The sequence below is a fragment of the Phalacrocorax aristotelis genome, chromosome 4 (assembly GCF_949628215.1).
Source record: "Phalacrocorax aristotelis chromosome 4, bGulAri2.1, whole genome shotgun sequence".
NCBI classification, from domain to species: Eukaryota; Metazoa; Chordata; class Aves; order Suliformes; family Phalacrocoracidae; genus Phalacrocorax; species Phalacrocorax aristotelis.
The window spans coordinates 20,323,168-20,342,440 of NC_134279.1; the positions used below are offsets into that span (position 1 = coordinate 20,323,168).

Consider the following 19,273-nt stretch of genomic DNA (forward strand, 5'->3'; position numbering starts at 1 on the left):
TGTGACAATTTGTGCCTATAGTGAAGCTGAAGCAGTTATTAGCAACAGCTTGTTGTAATTTAACCTCTTTCTAATAACCTCTTTCTGCTTCACATGAGCCTCTTCACTTTGGGTTCTGTGGGCATTAGTTAGCAGGTAGGAACGCTTACTTGCTAGTTCTGAGTAAAACCAGCCAAATCTGTGATTTGAACAAGATGATGTAGTATTGATGCTATTTCCTACCTGGATTGAGATACTTTTAATCAAGGTTCAGGTACAGATGTACCTATGTGAACATGTAGTATTTGTTTTCTGAAAATACTTAAAATCCCAGTTTTAACATGATTCACTCAACATCCTTTTTGGGGGAAAAATATTTTTTGTGAGTGCTTGAATTTATTCTTCCTTCAGAGTGGGCACAGAGATCCTGAAGAGCACCAACAACTGTATTCTGCAAGATGTTGAGAGCAGGGTCAAAATGAGTCATCTTTATTACAACCCATTTTAAGTAAAATAAAAGCAAAAATTTGCATATATAAACTCTAGCTCATACAGGAAGCTTTTTCATCCCTGTTCTGTACATGTACAGACTACATGTATGCTGATTCCTCAGTATTGAAGATGTCTCACTTGACACCTTTTGGTCTCCTAAGCAAACTAGGGCCATCAAAGTTTAGTTTATTCTTTCATCATTAAAAGTAAACCACCGTTGGCAACCCTCTTCCTCTAAACAGATATGACTTTCTTAGAGGTCTTTCAGCACTGTTCTTTTGAGGAAGAGGCATTGTAATAGACTTGTCAGGAAATTGATCCTTTTCAGCTTTTACTCTTGAGATTTTATCATTGCTTCAGAATTTATAGTTGTATATAATGGTGAAGAATTAGGAACCAATGGTAGGATGTTCAGCTGTTGGGGTTCCTTGTCAGTTCCGAACAGATATAGGTAATACCTTTGCTAACTCTTTAACGTGACGTTGGGCAGCTCAGTGTCATCATTGTGGTTAGTATTCTAAATGTAGGGTGGTTTTGCTCATGATACTGACATAGAATAATCTTGAAGATTGCTACCTATTTATTGTGAAATTAGAGACTATGGGAGAAAATTTTGGAGTTTCCAGGGACACAGCATCTGGTGAAATATTGTATCTCCAGCTACTGGTGAGTTTTACTAGAGTCTTTTGTTTATGGTTAAGGGGACATTGACATTGGTGAATTAATTATTTTGTGACTTTATGGAGTTTTTTTTTATATACAGGTTGCTCAAGGAAGGAAATCACTGAACACTGGGAATGGCTTGAGCAGAATTTATTGCAAACTCTTTCAATCTTTGAAAATGAGAATGACATAAATACATTTGTCAGAGGAAAAATACAGGTAGTTAAATATATTATTATAAATATTGTTAATGATAAATGTGACTGTGGAAAGAGAACTGATGAGAATTCTAAACAAATTTGACCTGGTAGTCTGCAGGCTGCTCCACCTTTCTGAAGGAAAACCAGATTCTAAGTAGCAACATTTGTGTAAAAATTAGGGAAACTGGGATTAGCACACATAACTACAGCAGTGTCGTTAAAAAAAACCCATATATAAATATACAGGCAGGACTTCAAACATTATATGTTCTAAAACTAATTGCACTATTGCTTCTGCCTTAAACTTTGAGTTTTCTATGTAACTGCTTTTCCAGTGCAAAGCTTTGATTTTTTTTCATGCACTCATCGTATAGTGTTTCCTTACCCTCTCCTGTGTAGTTAAATCATGTAGTTTTGGCATTTACATTTCATATAGGTGTTAGGGGGTGCTGGTTGTTTGCTTTTGGGTTTTTTTTGTTTGTTTGTTTTTTTTGGTTTTTGTGCAGTGGGGTGGGTGTTGGGTTTTTTGTGGGTTTTACCAGAATTTATTTTTCTCCTTGTAGGAGAGATAGTAGCTATACTGGTAAAGAGGACTTTATCAACACTAAGAATTATCTAAAAATAAATATTTTTTTGGTAAAAGATTTATTATTAGCAAAATTACTGTACATACGTGATGTGTATTGTAAACATTGGCTTTGTCTCATTCCTCTCTTTAATGTTTCATGTTGTAAGTCAACTGTCTTAAGAATCTCCTAGCTGTTTGTGTTTTACTAGTGAATCAGGTATGAGGGCTATACATGATCATGGAAACACCTTATTCAGGAAGACATCTCTTGTGAAAATAATCCTTTAAGGAAATTGTCAAATGTGAATGATAGTTTGCCGTCTTATACTCTGCTTTTCTATGTAAATGGAGCAATTTGAAGGCAAGAGGTAACTTCCCTTTTATAACTTTAATATAGAAGGCAATAGAAAAGATTTATAAAAGAGAATGGGAAAACAAGTGATGAGTAGACCAGAACCTCAGTATAGAACAGAAGGAACTGTAGTCTTTGAGGTACCAGAAAGCAGCTTTTCACCAGACTGCTGCCACTTCAAATTTGATGAAGGTATTCTGCATCCAAAAGCATGAATGATTTTTCCATCCTGCCAGTTAATTTTTTTCCTCTTGCTCTTCTGTTTGCTCAAGATCTACTAAAAGGGTCATAAAAGTTGTTTGATATTTTCCCTAATGAATAACAGACCCTTTTTTCCTTTGACTTTTTTCCTTGTTTTGATAAGAAAATTTTCTTGTTAAATCCTATCCCTGTCTCCTCAGGGAGCATACCTACATGGAAGGGGGATAATTTTACAAATTGATTTACAGAGTTGTTAGGAGTATTTGAGATAGGCTGGTTAATTTAAAACAGGGTACTGGCAAGTGGTTGGTGTTTGGTTGCTTTTGACATAGGTATGGTAGGGAGCAAGGTCATCAGAAAGACAGCCTTGAATAAAGTAAATAACTATATAAGTAAAAGAATGAGCAGAAGGATAAGGGATAAGCTAAAGACTTTTTGACATTGCAGTAACTGTTGTGGCCTCTGGCCCAGATGGCAATGGTAATAAAGATATCCAATACCCCATGGCAACTGACATGCTATGTAATTCTTCCACTCTCTACTAGGGCATCATCGCTGAGTACAACAAAATCAATGGCATCAAGGAGGATGATGATACAGAAAAATTTAAGGAAGCCATAGTGAAATTTCACAAGCTATTTGGGATGCCAGAAGAAGAGAAATTAGTGAACTACTATTCCTGCAGTTACTGGAAGGGGAAGGTTCCGCGTCAGGGCTGGGTGTATCTCAGCATTAATCACCTTTGCTTTTATTCTTTTCTCATGGGCAGGGAAGGTATGTTTTTACATTGGAACTGTGATCTGTGCATCTAAGAATTGGTAGGAAATCTTCTGTAGTTTGTTACTGTTCACCAGCTGAACCACTGGGGGTGTGAAGATGCTGCTGAGGAAAAGAGGAACAGGGAGCAATTCCCCTATTGTCACACTGTTTAACTGTGTACTTTTCCCCTTGTTTGCTGTGTATTTCTCAAAGTAGTTCTCTGTAAAACAATACCTAGGCATCATTTAGAGGCATGGTTCACTTCAGGGACTGTACCCAGTAGGGATGAGATCGCACCAGTTTGGGCTCCTTCTGCTCTTATACGGTCCTCCAGTACTACTCTGGCAGACTTTGCAGCCTCAAATGCCACTTTTACTCTTGTACGACACCAGAGCACCACAAAGGGCTCAAAGGAGACCCAGGAAAAGAGGATATCAGAGCCTGATCCAGTGCTGTGGCAATGATAAATTGTTAGCCCATCTAGTTTTGTAATGCTTTTATGTGGTGTTTTGTACAGAAGTAAATAATATTTAAACTCTTTTATCTGCTGTTTGTCAGGCAATCATAGTTTGTTTGTACAAGCTGGGTCTATTTATGTTGTCCTCCCAACTTTTCAAGATGCAAGCAAATTTCAGCTGAATTTATTTTATGGGAAGAAGATAAATGCTTTTGACTATGCTAAATTATGTACTGAATTTTTTTTCCTTCTGTTCAGCAAAGCTAGTTATCCGCTGGGTCGATATCACTCAACTTGAGAAGAATGCTACACTGCTCTTCCCTGATATGATCAAAGTGAGCACAAGGTCAAGTGAACATTTCTTCTCAGTATTCCTTAATATCAGTGAGACATTTAAACTAATGGAACAGCTTGCCAATATAGCTATGCGACAGCTTTTGGACAATGAAGGATTTGAACAAGACAGGTCATTACCCAAACTGAAAAAGAAATCCCCCAAAAAAGTATCTGCACTGAAACGGTAGGTAGCCCTGGCTCTTAGTCATTTGTTTCTCCTCAGTCCTGTTACTTGCAGCATCTTGTCCAAAAGTTTTCTGATGTTGCTTCCATTTACTGTTACTCTAAATGGAATGATTAATTCCAGCAGTGGCAGAATGTGTATAATTATTTAAATAAAATTACTTGGTCTGCTGTTGAAATAGGAGCAGGAAACATTTTTGAAACGTGTTCCTATTCAAATAAACAGATTTGAGCCAAATTCTTGTTTGTTTAGAAGCTCTTCAACATACCTCTTGACACTGGCTGCTTTAGGTGTCAGTTTTAAGGCCCTTTTATGTTAGCAGGGGAAGGTATTAAAGTGATTCAAGTGTTTTTAAGAAATGTGCCTAACATTCATACTTGGTCCTATAACTGGAATTGAAAAATTACTCTAGATTATGAATTCTATCTAGATTCTATTTTAGGTAACAGAGATACAAAAAAAATATTACATAACATTCTAAGGGATGAAAAATAATCTGGAAAATATTTCTGATTCTTTTATATATATATATATATAGATATCACACTGCAATTTGATAGTTTCTTGATATTCTTTTCATGATTTTATGTGATCATGTTAGTGAACCATACAGAATAGTAATGAGTGCTTGTTTATATTTCTCATTACTCAGTAACATCTGACAAGCATTATATCACTTAGGTTTGTCTAACTATTCAGTGTTTTGAACTGAATGCATTATTAAGACTAAGGCTTGAAATGGTTAATAAACTCTAGCACTAAGGATTCCATCATGTTAATAAATAAGCATCAGAGAAGCATTTCTGGTGTACTATTATGTGGGTTCATGTGTTAATAATAAATGGATTCACTGTATATATTCTCAGAAAGCAGGGCTGGATGTGAAAAGATCACCCAACCTGTCCCCTCAGAGAAGTCAGGATCAATGTATCTGTTATTCATGGCAAAATTTTTTTTCTGTGTAATTTTAGAATTTTCCAGCAGTGGAGACTATACATCCCCTATATGCAAACTATTTCCACTGTTTTGCTGTACACTCAGTGCTTAACTGAGTTGTATGTTAGAGGTAACTTGCAATGATTTGTATAAAATATGTCTTAAAAATGTATTGTGTATTTCTTAAAACAAGAAAGGTTTTCTCTCTGTGTGGCTTTTTTTTTAAGGGATCTTGATGCCAGAGCAAAGAGTGAGAGATACCGTGCATTGTTCCGACTTCCCAAGGATGAGAAGTTGGATGGACACACAGACTGTACTCTCTGGACTCCATTCAACAAAATGCATATTTTGGGTCAGATGTTTGTTTCTACAAACTACATTTGCTTTACTAGTAAGGAAGAGAACTTGTGCAGCCTTATTATCCCTCTTCGAGAGGTAAATATTTGTATTTGTAAATTTATAGGGCAAATAATAAAGCAATATCCTATTGGAAATTGCATCCTAGCTCTTATGGTTTATTCATTGTTGGAGAAAAACCTCTCTTCATCCCTTTAATCTCTTGAGTGTACTATTCTAATGTGTTCTAAGTAATATTTAATGACTGTGTATATTAGTTCAAAGTTCCTACAACTAAAATTCACAGGGAGTTTTGTCTGTCTGTTTTTGCAACCCTCATGACTCCTTCCTCTCCCATAATTTTTTTAATATTTTTTTTTTCTGATTTACAGCCTGATGGTATTTTTTTTTTTTTGGTGCCTCGTAGGTAGGGAGGGACAATAAAACTTCCTAGACTGATGAGCTAAGCTTCTGTTAAAGAATCTGTCAGATAAGATTTACATTTATCAGATTTAGAAAGATTGATAATCCTAAAGATTTTGATTTTCTCTTCACACAGACTTGTGATCACTTATTCCTGTATGTGGAAAATATTTGTCAGCATTTTGGAATTGGTGTACATCCCTTTTTAAAGCTGGCTGCTTAAAGCAGATGTTCAGTTAAAAGAATTTGTTTGCGAAAAAAAAAATTGTTAGGGAAATTTTCATGATTGACTTGATTTGTGTGTTATTAGAAAAATGTGTAAAGTGAGTCTTGGAAACAGCGGCAAAGCTGATGTTACCAAAGACGTTTTGGCTTGACTGAAGAACCATGGAATATTTCAAGGCACTTCTTCCCCACAAATCATTAAGAGTAAAAACAAATCGTATTTGTTTGGAAACTTTGAAGTACCGCTTCTCCACAGTGTGTTGCAATGACTTTGATTATTTGAGGAGAGACATCCCGATTATGGTTGCACTGTGTGTCTGGAACGCCAAGAGAGCAACGGTCCTCCAGGCAAAGCGGTGGAGGAGCAGAACAAAGTCTGCATTTAACAGGACCTCTTTTCTTGGATGCAGATTCAGCAACTGCTTTCGATAACCACAGCAGCATGACATTCAAAGCAGCTCTAAGGCTTTAAGAGAAAGAAATAGCTGAAGGATTAAGTGCTTCCCTGTGAACAGGTTAAGTCTCAGCACCAGCAAGGAGAACAGTAACGCACTGGGTAGCTAGTCCTCAGATCAACTGCTCAGTACCTTTGATAGTTAAAGGGAAGCTTTCTATTTAGTTAAGCTTTGGGTCAGGCCCTAACCTCATTCCAGTATTCTGTGATATCCTGGGGATGTTTTGACAGATGAGAATGACGAAGCATTGATTCGGAAATGATGATTTGAAAAGGTGATTTTTCAGTGGCTGACTGCACTGCTCACAGCACCCAGTAGGTGCGGTCTGCAAGATCAGCCCTGAAGATGTGTGTGTCCCTGCTTGAATAGGAAATAAGTGGATATTTGCTCTTGTTATAGCAGAGCACGCTTCCTCTCATGTCTGTGCTGTGCCTCTAGAACTTGTTCTTCTTTTGTGCTGATTATACTCGAGCGGTTTTTAAGCGGAACAAAAAAATTACATAGGAACACTTTTAGCTATTTTCAATATAGTAGTAGCGAAGCTCCTTTAAGTTAATGAAGAACTAATTTGTAGTTGACAGAAAAATGAAAGGAAGTTGGAAGTATAGAGAAGTGATGTAGCACCTGAGCTGTGCGCTGCAGTCTTTAAATACATCTTCAAAAAAATGTTCTGTGAAAAATGGTTATCCTCCTTTTAGCTAGAGAAATATTACTAGTATTACCTGTTTACAGGTGGGAGTTCAGTTAGATTAGTGGACATTTCACTAACAATTGAAAGCCGAACAGAAACCTCCACCTCACAAGGTTAGATGTTTTCCTTTGTAAGGAAAGACATGGGGTTCGTTTCCCTTTGTTGCAGGTTTCTGTGTACTGTGAAAATACAGTTGCAGTAACAGTTGTTGTTACAGTATGCAACTATAATATTGTAGAACAGGAGTGTTATCCAAAAAATGGCTTATTCACATATATTGGCAATAAAAAGTAAGCAAAAGTCTCGGTTAGTTCAGCCTGTACTGGTGTTGGGGAGCAAGAGAGGGATTCAGAGGTCTTACAAAAAAAGCCCATAGGTCTTTATCCCACAGAAGAAATTTTGTTTCATTGATTCTTTTAAAATAAAGCCTGAGCAAAAGAAACTAAGCAGTGCAAAGGAGTTTTGCTGGAGAATGTACTGAAGCCAGTTGTTTGAGGGATGACAGTCTTCATCTTTCAGACTTGTAAGTTCTTGTCTCCAAATCCTCTTTTCCCACAGAGGGATGTCCATAATGGTTTGATATAATGGGGGAAGGGGCATGGGTTTATTGTATTAGGATGGTTTCTTGGACCAAGCAACTTGATTAAGGATCTTAAGCTGTAGCTACTGTTTCTCCCCAGGTGACAATAGTGGAAAAGGCAGACAGCTCCAGTGTGTTGCCCAGCCCGTTATCAATCAGCACAAAAAACAGAATGACATTCCTCTTTGCCAACTTGAAAGACAGAGACTTTCTTGTACAGAGGATCTCAGACTTTCTGCAACAAACAACTTCAAAAATATACTTGGAAAAAAATATTTCTGGAAGCTGTATCAGCTCAGACGATGAGGTATGTGGAGGAACATGAATTGTTTTCTAGAAGGGGATTTTAACTGGTGTGGGGAGAGAGAAGCCAGGAAAAACCTTTAAGTTTTTGTAAAGCTAAGCCTTTGTACACAGAAATGTCACCTCTTATGTTAATGCCTTTAGCTTCCTTAGGCTGAACAGCTAAAGTGTTACAATTAGGATATCTACTTTTTTCACGTGATACCTAAGAGAAATCACCATTGCTGCGGAAGAGCTACTCTAACCCCTGCTGCTGTTCTGAAATTACAGTGTATCTTCTTGGAGAGTGTCATAGCTAGCTAACTGGTCAATTGAATAATACTGTTTAATATCTGTTGACTTGTCCAAGTCAAAATGTAATTGTGGAATTTTAATAATTTGAAGAAATAATCAGTTGATATGAAACTCTTTTTATTCAAGACTTTAGCTGCTAAATCTCAGCCTTTGATTATTTAGAAAATTATGTCTGAGCTGAGCAAGTTTGCATGTGCAATGCTAGCAAACTTTGGGAGTGTTTGAACTAACAAAAAAAACCAACCCTAAAACCAAACCTGTCCTGGACATCAGATGGCCCAATTCTGAACCACCTTCCTATCTACCTATGCATAGTAAATGGTTCTTAGAATATATGATTAGATAAACTTTTCTCAAGCACTTTGAATATCAGGGCTTCTGCTGAATTCCTAGGTTTTATATATGAAATTCAGGTGCTTCATCTCACCTCACCAGATCTGTTAAACCCAGGAGAGTTTAGCAGTTCATATCTCAAAGCAGAAAAGGCTTTTGTGGCCTATCATTTCAGTTTTATGTAGGTAGACCTCATATTCCAAGTCTGTACTAAGCCATACCTTAGTACTGTGCTGAGTACTCCTACCCTGTTTGCCATGTAAATCTTAAACGTCAGGGTTTTTTACTAGCTTTGTTGATGGTGAGGTGTATTTGGTGTGTTATTGTAGTTGTATGCCAGAGCATGTATGCATATGTGTATAATGCTGAAACCTTGTCTTGCCTTTTGACCTAAATGGATTTATTTTACCTACTGAATTATGAATACAAATTAATAATTGTGAGCATTAGTGTTACATTTAGCAATAGGACTACATATCTAGATGTGTGACTACTAATTTCAATTTCAGGCATTTGGTGTGGACTCCTATGAGATCTTACTGTGATAAATTTTCAAGGCTGTTTGAGCAGTCAGAAAATCCTTTTTCTTCCAAATATTTTCCTTCCAAATCACAATCTGACAGTGTTGAACTTTCTGTAGGACATTTTTTTAAGTAAGGGGAACAAAATTTTTTTTGTCTGTATAAACGTACACATAAATATGCATGTGTACATACACACATATTTATATGTTATATATCAGTCTTACATTCTGAACAGTCAAGGAGCCACCTGGGGAGTCAACAGTCCTATGATGTTGACAGCAGACCAAGGGAGCTGGTTTAATTGCCCAGGGCTACTTAAAGTTAACACTGCCATAGCAATTTAGTTATAGGATTTGATTACTTTTCTGGGGATGAGGGAGGGAAGCTGTTGAGAAATGGGAAACGATTTCATTATTTTGTACTGGTTTAATTTCTGCTGGCATATCCTCAGCCTTTGAATGTACCTGGGTGATTTTGCTCAGGTTTTGTTAGCTGGTAGCATGTACAAATTTTGAAATAAAATGAAGTAAAATGGACAGACTCTGGCTCAGCCCCATGTCTGTGTTGCTTGTGACTGCTTTCTACAGGTTTTTACAAGGTCAAGTAGTTTAATTTCTGCCAGCCCTCATAAAAGCCTCAGCTCTGAGTCGGAGGGAGAGCGACAGTTCAATCTCAATGACAATGGCGTTCCAACAGCAACTCAAGCTTTAATGACAATGTATCGGCGGAGGTCACCGGAGGAGTTCAACCCCAAGCTGGTAAAATACACCTTGGAGTGCTGCACCTAACTGAAAAAGTTGTTAAATTATGTTTTCTTTAAAATCCATGTTTCTGACCCAGAGGAGTTTCATTCTGCCACAGACAGTTAAGAGGCAGTATTTTTCACAGAAATAAAGCATTGAACGTGCTGTCCTTTTACCAATATAAATAACTTCACTACATAAAAAAGCAAAGTTGGATGTAAATCAAGCAGGCATGCAACAACTGCTTCAACAATATTCTTTTAACAGTAAGGTCTACTGGGATAGAAATAGAAATGGGAGGAGGCAGGCCATTAAGACGAGAATTGGACTGTAGAAGAGCTATTTCTTGGTCACTTGGAAAGGTAGAACATTGCAGGCTTTTTAGCTCTTAGCATTTCAGTGGGGCAGTGTGTTAGAAAGAGAAGCTGCATCTTTATGCCTGCCTTTCTTTGCTTTTAGGCTAAGGAGTTTTTGAAGGAACAGGCCTGGAAGATTCACTTTGCTGAATACGGCCAAGGAGTCTGTATGTATCGTACAGAGAAAACCAGAGACCTTGTGCTGAAGGGTATTCCAGAAAGCATGAGGGGGGAACTTTGGCTACTGTTTTCAGGTAGGTGTTAATTTGAATGTGACTGTGGGGTATAAGCAAAAGCATGAGGGAAGAAAGGATTTCAAAGATATTTAAAGGTGCAGATAATGAATGTCTAAAAATACTTGGAGCAAGTAAGGCTGTGATTGTTAGCAGGTGTGAAACTGGTTTAGACAAGAGCTCTGTTTAGACCAGTAAATACCCATTCTCAAACAGGCTCAAATAATTAGGGAAGAATATGAAAAAGCAGAATGCACACTCTTAGCAGAAGCCAGCAGTCTAGGGGCTTCCAGATGTTCAACAACCACCAGCACGCCTACTTCCCATTTGTTTAATAATTTCTGAATCCAGTTAAGCTTTTGGCCTTCACAGCAAGTTGTTGCAAGGAGTTCCAAAGTTTAAGCATGTTGCATAGAACCACTATCTTTTTTTAAAAAAATAAATGTTAATTTTAATTAAATATTTGAGTATTTTTTATTTTAAAAGTTTCTTTATCATTTTATTAGGTGCTCCAAATATGTGAACAATTGTGAGAAAATACTTCTCTCCATCTTTGTGCCATCAAGGATTTGCTAGATCTGTGCCCCTCAGGCTTTTTTCAAAGTTGAAGAATTTTATTCATTTTATTACTAGTTATGGAAATCTGTCCATGCCTCAGGCTTTCTTCATAACCTTTCACTTATTTTATGCCTTCACTAGCTCTTCCCCCCTGAGACAGTTACAGTAGCTACCCGCACCATTTAGGGTATGAGCACACCAGGGACTTTATACAATGTCCTAAACATGCTTTCTGGTTTGTTTTCTATTTCTTCCTTAATGATGCTTAATCTTATACATCTCTGCTGCTGGGCAATAAACAAATGTTTTCAGAAAATATACACAGGAATGCACAGACCTGTCCTGTGTCTGATTAATACCTAGTTTGGACCAATTTTCATGACGTATGCCTAATTAGTATTTTCCATGTGCTGTTTTGTACTACTGACACTTGATTTCCATTGCTACTGAGATTTTCGTTCCCAGAGGAGTTTGTCAGCAGTGAAATCTCATACCAACTCTGTGAGCATGCAACAGTATCCCTAAGGCAGGCTAAGTGCCCTGCCCAAGAGACAGAGTCGTTTTCAGAAGCAGGAATAGAACTCAGGGGAGTTCCTGTCTCTTGCTTTTGGCTGAGATATCATACTTTCTGCAACCAAGCATTAATCTACTTGCTCTTCAGGGCAAGTGGCTTTCTCAGAGGCATGTTTTGAGCTATTTAGGATAATCAAACCCACAGCCAGCTGCAGAGAGAACTCATGATACCATGTGACTACACAGTTGGTTTGTTCTTCATGCCCCCTGTTTTGTTCTTGGTTTTTTGTCTCATTATAAAATGCCTCTAGAGGAGAAGACAAGAAGAGGTGATACCTCAAATACCTAAGCGCATCCTTTTTTTATCACCTTTACAAAAACAACATTTCATATTTGCTTTCAAAGGGCTTATTAGTGGCATTCAAGATGAAAATGTAGCAGAAGATCATGTTGGGATACTGTATCTGCTAACACTTGCTTTTTTTCTTCTGGTTTTAATACTGTTCTCCCACTCCCAGGAGCCATTAATGAAATGGCCACTCATCCTGGCTATTATGAGGACCTAGTGGAGAAATCGATGGGGAAGTATAATCTTGCTACAGAAGAGATAGAGAGGGATCTGCACCGCTCCCTTCCGGAACACCCTGCGTTCCAGAATGAGATGGGTATTGCTGCTCTAAGGAGAGTCTTGACAGCTTATGCTTTTAGAAACCCAAACATAGGATATTGTCAGGTAATTGAAATACCTTGGTGCACTCTTTCAATTTCTGGAATTCCAGTTCTTTCCTTATACTCTTATTTCTTCTGTCATGTACTCGTGGAAAGTACACCGACACATGTATAATGCTGTGAGGTAAAGCCTCAGTGCTGCAGAGCTGCAGTAATGCTGAGATCAAAGGAATTTGACACAAGGTCCTACTCTAACAGAAGTATTAGCAGTGTGTGCTGAAAGACGGGCATAGTTTTCTGTAAGCATATTTTCTGTCCATAAATCTAGAGACTGTACAGAGGATAACAATAGAGCTGTCCTAAAGTGCATCTACAGAAAATGACAAATTGTCCCTCAAGAAAGGTCCTTTTAAAGCAGGGGAAAAAAAAAACCCAAACCCTTTAATTGTTCAACCTTAAATTTTTACCTATTTATTCAATGTCATAGTTGTAATAACCCTCCAGAACATCCTTTACTTTTTTGCAATTATGCCATTTAATCATTCAAAACAAAACTAAAGAAAAACAAGTAAAATTAAAAGCACCGTAGAAAATATCTTATCACTCTGCATCCCAACCATGTATCAGTAGAGTCAATGGTGACCAGTGCATAGTTTTGGAGTTCCTATGACTGTGATTCAGGTCACTTCAGTTTCAGGTCCCAAATCATTCTTTGTTGCTATGTAACTTTGGCCTATCACCTGGGCCCTTTTTCATTGGCCTTCTTACCTATTTTTGCAAAAAGGAAATGTGAATTCATGAGTATTAGGAAGCCTGATTAATGTCTGACTACTAAAATACAACACGAGTAAGTGAAAGTGCAAGTAATTCTAACGGATACCATCATAAATTACTTAATAACAACTATAATACTAAGTAATAGCTAGATTAACTTTTTGTAAAGCTTGTTTAACAGAGGAACAATAGAAGGACACTGTGCTTCTGGTTCCTAAAGCTGTCACAGTAATTGTTAATAGCCTTGGGACTTAGTCCATGGCATTGAGAATGCTGATTCACAGTTACAGTGAGAATTCACGTACTGAAATATTTCACACGTGGTAGTCAAGATAAAAAGGAATAACACAGACTTTGACAGAGTTGTAACATTGTTCTGAGTTTCAGTTGAAAGCTTGGTTGCTGTTACAAACAGGTAATGATCAAGATGGAGTTTTAAAATGTTACAGGATTTGAAATGAACAGCTAATTCCTTAGGAAGCAAACTGAGATGAAAGTGGTACTGAAATCCTTCATTTCATCAGACTGACAAAGGTCTAGTCGAAGGCTGTAAGCAAATAATTCAGAGGTCATGGTACAATGCTGTGATACTTGAAATGGAGGTAAAAAGGCCATAAAAACCTGTCATGTACACAGTCAAACATGGAGAGTGAGCAACAGCAAGAGACTTGTTTCACTGTGCTCTGGCTGTTCATGGCTGACACTATTACAGGCATTTACCTCAGCACACAGATGCTGTTTCTTTACTTTTTTGCAGGAGTGGAAAGCATAGGGTGTGCAGACTGCCTCTGCAAGGAATGGTACAGCAGTGGCCATCATTAGTGCTGTGAGAAGCATTTTGTCTGCATCAGACCCAGGTTCCCCAAGAGCACCTGTTGGCAGAATGTCAGTAGCAGTGTAAATGGATGCTTGCAGACCTGAGTAGGCCCTTGATTATGAAAAATCTTTATTTTTTTTTCTTTAAAAAACCCACAAAACAAATACACACAAACTTAACTTGTTGTGGTTTACTTGAGGCTTTCTTAAGCTGTTCTTTGAGCACTGGGAAAACACTGCCTGCTTTTTTTTTTTACAGGAAAATACTTGAACAGTTTGGGGTCTGCAGGGGGAGGTGTAGCTAATTTCCTACCCATAGTAACCACTTACCTGCCCGGTTACTGTGCTAGATATTGAATAAATGGGTCTAGCAATTTATATTTCTCTTTCCTTTAGGCTATGAATATTGTCACTTCAGTACTCCTCCTTTATGCAAAAGAGGAGGAAGCTTTCTGGCTGCTGGTGGCTCTCTGTGAACGTATGCTACCTGACTACTACAACACAAGAGTTGTTGGTATGTTATGAGGGAATTGTCTAAAATGACAGTACAAAAATTAACCAAATTAATTGGTATTGTTTGTATTGAAACAAGCATATTTGTAGATGTATGTGTGGCGTAGATACAACTGTGAATGCTAGTGGTAAGACACCTTGCTCAGGAGCATAGAAGCAATTCCCTAAACAGATACTGTGATAGTTAAAAACTATTAACTTCCTTAGCATTAAACGGCATTCTAAAGTGGGCTTAAAGTAAATAAAGAGATGGGAGGCTAAAATTTGAGCTTTAGATGATCCAGTTGTCTAACTAAGGTAAGGTGGAAACAGGAGCTTTGGCAATTTGCAGTAGAAGCCTTTGTGCGTGTTTGCCTGGTTTGAAAGGGCACAAGTATCTGAACTCTATTGTTGTCAGATGTGGTTTCCTTGTGTACATGGAAGTGAATGGCTCTTCAACGTATCGAGAAAACTGTCTTCACTGTAGCTCACAAATGCTTGAAATACTCATTCAGCCTTAGAAATGATTCTTTGTGGCCTGCTTAAGACACTGACATTATGGAACAGATATGTATAACACAAGGGTCTCTTGAAATAAATCCAAACCCTCACAGTCAGTCACCTCCTCCAATAGGTGATGCTGAGAAGTCTTATTCTAATCAGTAATGGTAAGTACTAAGCCATGATATAACTTCTGTAGGTGCTAGACCAAATTGACCCTTTATTAGCTCTTATGAAGTGTATAATTAAAACAAAAAACCCCTTACTACAGTTCAGTAAGTATGTACAGCTCAGTAGTGGAATAGAATCTGTTATTTATCTGAAAGTGAGAAAATGTGTGTATCATCATGTAGAATATTCTTAGGTTTTGTATTTTTCTATATATAGAGAGAATAGATGTATGTATGTTTTTCTTCCCTAAATGGTGATGTGATCACTTGCTCCTAAATTAATGGAACTCCAACCTTATTTATTTTCCACAGGAGCATTGGTGGATCAGGGTGTCTTTGAGGAGTTGGCTCGTGACTATGTTCCACAGCTTTATGACTGCATGCAGGACTTGGGTGTAATATCCACCATCTCCCTGTCCTGGTTCCTCACTCTTTTCCTCAGTGTAATGCCATTTGAAAGTGCAGTGGTGGTTGTGGATTGTTTCTTCTGTGAAGGAATAAAGGTGATATTTCAATTAGCACTCGCTGTCCTCGATGCTAATGTAGACAAGCTGCTTAACTGTAAGGATGATGGAGAAGCCATGACAGTCTTGGGAAGGTATTTATTACAGAAAATAAAGTATCTTCCTTTTATTTTTCTTTTTGGTTACTTTTCTGATTTGTGTTCTTCTATGTTGAAATACTCAATTTAAACCAGTACAATATATATAAACCTTTTACATGCTTATAGTCCCCTTTCACCCATATAAGGTACTCCTTATATTATCTTAAAATGTTAAGTTACCAATGAGATACAAATTCTTCTTTCAAGACGTTCAAATAAACTTCCCAAACCTGATTATAGAAAATTCTTTTGGTTGATTATTTTAGTTGATTATATGGGGTTTGTTACTTCATCTCTTGCTTGCTACCTTTTAAATGCTGCTAAGAAAAAGCCTTGATTTCGAGGGAAACTGTTATGGGAATAGAATAAACAGAACTCAGAAGAATTAGGAAGGCTCTTGAATGAATAGATTTCAGTGAAACAGGAGGCTGATAAATAGACTGGATTGAGTCACTTAATACAAACTAATACTGCTGAGTGTAACCTCTGATTTCCTCATGTTTGGTGGTAGCGTTCAGTTTTCAAGATGCTGAAACTTTGGGTTTGTTTTTTTTTTCTTAATAAGTTTCATTAGTATAGCCTTACTGAAGTCTGGTTTTAATTTCTTTGGAATTAAAGATGACTCTGGTTGTGTTTTCTCTGAAGTAAACCCCAGTGCTCGCTGAGGATTTAAATGTTCTGCAGCTGCAGGGTAGAAGACAGATGATCTACAGCAGCTGTACCAGTGGGAGGAACAACCCCTTAAAAAGCCCCTTGCAACGAGGTTGGGCAGTAGTAGGACAGGGGGGTATGTAGACTGAAGCACACTGACCCTTGTTCCCATGGTGTCATAATTCCCTCAGCATGTTAAACAGCCAGAAGCAACAAAACTGTTCAGTAAGCCACTTGTCTGCGACTAGCTATTTCTTGATAAGGATAATGAATTTCCAGTGTCATGTTAGGTCTCTTTGAGAAAAAGCAGTGTCAGGATTTGTCAAATTACTGATGTCAGAAATCATGTAGTTTATTAGTAGAGAGTGGCTTGATAATTTCTACATTTAATAATCTAAACGTAACCCTTAGTCTATTAACCCTCAGAAGGGAGGGGGTACAAATGAATCTCGGGTTTCTCATTTCTTTTTTTTTTTTTTTTTTTTTCTCACCCCCAACAGATATTTGGACAGCGTAACTAATAAGGACAGCACTCTTCCACCCATTCCTCATCTGCACTCACTGCTCAGTGATGATGTAGAGCCTTATCCTGAGGTGGATATCTTCAGACTAATCAGGTCTTCCTATGAGGTAGGATAGGATTTCTTAACAGGAACTTGCCAACCCACACTAGTTCTGCTTCACAGAGGAACTTGATACTCTGTAGCTTGGCTTTGCTCGGCACTGAAAGAACATAAAAGAAATACAGACTCATCTCGGAAGTCTGACATGGGACGGGGGAAGGGTTAGTCTTTCGGTTTCTTTAACCAAAACTTTCTAGTTGGAGCTGTTTTGTACAGAAGCCTACAGCATCGAAGGTGGGCAGCCCACAGCCAAAAAGTGATTTACAAACAAAAGGCTAAACTTGTAATTCAAGAAAGGTTAATTCTCATCTAAGCTTTTTCATGCTTTTCCAAACTGAAACATTAGTGAAATCTATATGATTTCCGAAGACCTTTTTATCATCATTGGAACTTTTACTTTTTATTTCAGCAAATGCTGATTATGACTGTGGGCCACTAGCTTCTGTCTTATCACCAAAGCTAAAAAAATTTCAAGTGAAAGGAGCTGGCAATAATTCATATCTATAAAGCCTGGAAAAAACCTAAGATTTGCAAACCAGTTTAATTGTCCTTAAATTTTAAAAATAATCCATGATGATTATACTAACATTAATTTTTTAATATAAATTAAAGAATAACTTTAAAGAGTCATTGTCCTTAATTTCCTTTTTTCCTTCCATTGACACGCAGGGTAAATTAGTATTTTTAGTTTAAGATGTAGGTTCATATTTGGCAATATGACAGCTGTTTTGGAGGCACTTCCTATATCCCTAAAACCTCCTTGCTGCAATAACATGATATCTATTTAACAAGGAAGTAGGTAGTCCTTAGTGTATTCTGCACTGAAGGGCAAACCGAATCAAGTTAGATGCATAGTTCTTCTCCTTCACACAATGGTGAGAAGGAAATTTTTTGTGGAATTCTGTTTGCCTTGTATTTTTCTGATTCCCTCATCATGAAGACATCTTGCAGTGGCCTAAATGCTTTTAGATAAATAACCTGACTCCACACAGAGCCAGTCTGTCTTTTGGGGGCTTACGCAGCACAAAACCTTATAGCTCCTTCCAGATAAATAACCAGCTATGCTCTAGTACAATTAGGCAAAACAAATAGCATGGAGAGTGAAGAACAGTGAGGAAAGCAGGAGCTGGTTGCAAAGAGAGAATTAGTTTCAAGAGAGTTGTTGTTGTTGGTTGACTTGACTATTACAAAAACCCCAACAATTCAGTAGTAAATTATCAAGGTAAAAAAAAAACTTCAAGGCATCTGTTACTCAGTGACTATTATGTTCCTCAGTTAGCTGTGTGCAGTGAGGGCTAGGAGCTCAGTTAGCTTTATTGCAGCTACAAAGAGCAAAATACCAAGTAAGTGAGCATATCTTTGTTATTTTTAGAGTTTAGCCTGTGAAAGGCATGTGTTGGGTAACAATCTATCATTAATCTTCTATACATTTATTGCTTATGGAAAAAATAAAGGCCTACAGCTGAAAAAATACTTTCTTGATCCCTTTGCCCTCCCTCAAACACACGCTCATGACCCCCCAAGGGAGGTAAAACGTCCCTTGCAGACTGTCCTATGATATTTGTCATGTATTTGGATTGTTTTATGAAGAGCTACTTTCCATCATGCTCTGATCCTGACCAGCAATTAGGTAATCATGTCAAATGCATATATGAGAAGTCTCCACTGAAAGCTGAAGTGGTGCAGTGGAATTTTTTGGTCATTAAGCGATTAGCACCCCTCTCTGTGATGATATCGAACTGACTTTCTGCTTTTAAAGGAGAAACATTCTTGAAATAAGGGTATATACACAACAAGTACTCTGCCAGTGTTTTTTTCATTTACTGAAAATACCTTTTAGTAAGAAATCTCTTATCTTTTCATTCAATTTTGCAATTAATTCAGGAACCATAGAGCCTGGCATTTTAATAGTTACAGTAGAAGTGACTGAAATAATGCGTAATCACTGCAGCTTTAAAAGCTTGTGCACTGGCTGTCAATGGAGTGTAGACTCAGATATTTGGAGCTGTTATATGCTTAACTCCTTTGATCTGTGTGTCAGTTAATTTGGAAAAAAAAAGCCTCAAACAATTCAGCTACATCGGTAGTAGTACCTGGATCTTGTCCATTTTAACTAAACAACTGACACTCAAAGGTCTATGCTGTTGAATGGTTTGTTTGATACAGTTTTGATCTAGAACAAGTGACAGGCTTCCAACAATTCCTTGTATGATCTGAAAATTAACATGGGCAAGGGACTGTTCCCAGAAGGTAATTGCACAAAACCTCCTTTTCTGTAG

The 19,273-nt window shown here is 37.6% G+C and overlaps 1 protein-coding gene across 1 annotated transcript in view; it reads left to right on the forward strand.

The window, feature by feature from the left end:
- Nucleotides 1-19,273, forward strand: part of TBC1D9 (TBC1 domain family member 9) — a 52,698-nt gene that overhangs the window by 19,296 nt on the left and 14,129 nt on the right. The window contains exons 3-13 of the mRNA XM_075090518.1: nt 1,235-1,353; nt 3,001-3,229; nt 3,930-4,191; nt 5,355-5,562; nt 7,938-8,144; nt 9,879-10,049; nt 10,494-10,644; nt 12,213-12,427; nt 14,350-14,467; nt 15,429-15,714; nt 16,872-17,001. Of these exons, the coding sequence (XP_074946619.1) occupies nt 1,235-1,353; nt 3,001-3,229; nt 3,930-4,191; nt 5,355-5,562; nt 7,938-8,144; nt 9,879-10,049; nt 10,494-10,644; nt 12,213-12,427; nt 14,350-14,467; nt 15,429-15,714; nt 16,872-17,001 (2,096 nt within the window). The remainder of the gene's footprint in view (nt 1-1,234; nt 1,354-3,000; nt 3,230-3,929; nt 4,192-5,354; nt 5,563-7,937; nt 8,145-9,878; nt 10,050-10,493; nt 10,645-12,212; nt 12,428-14,349; nt 14,468-15,428; nt 15,715-16,871; nt 17,002-19,273) is intronic.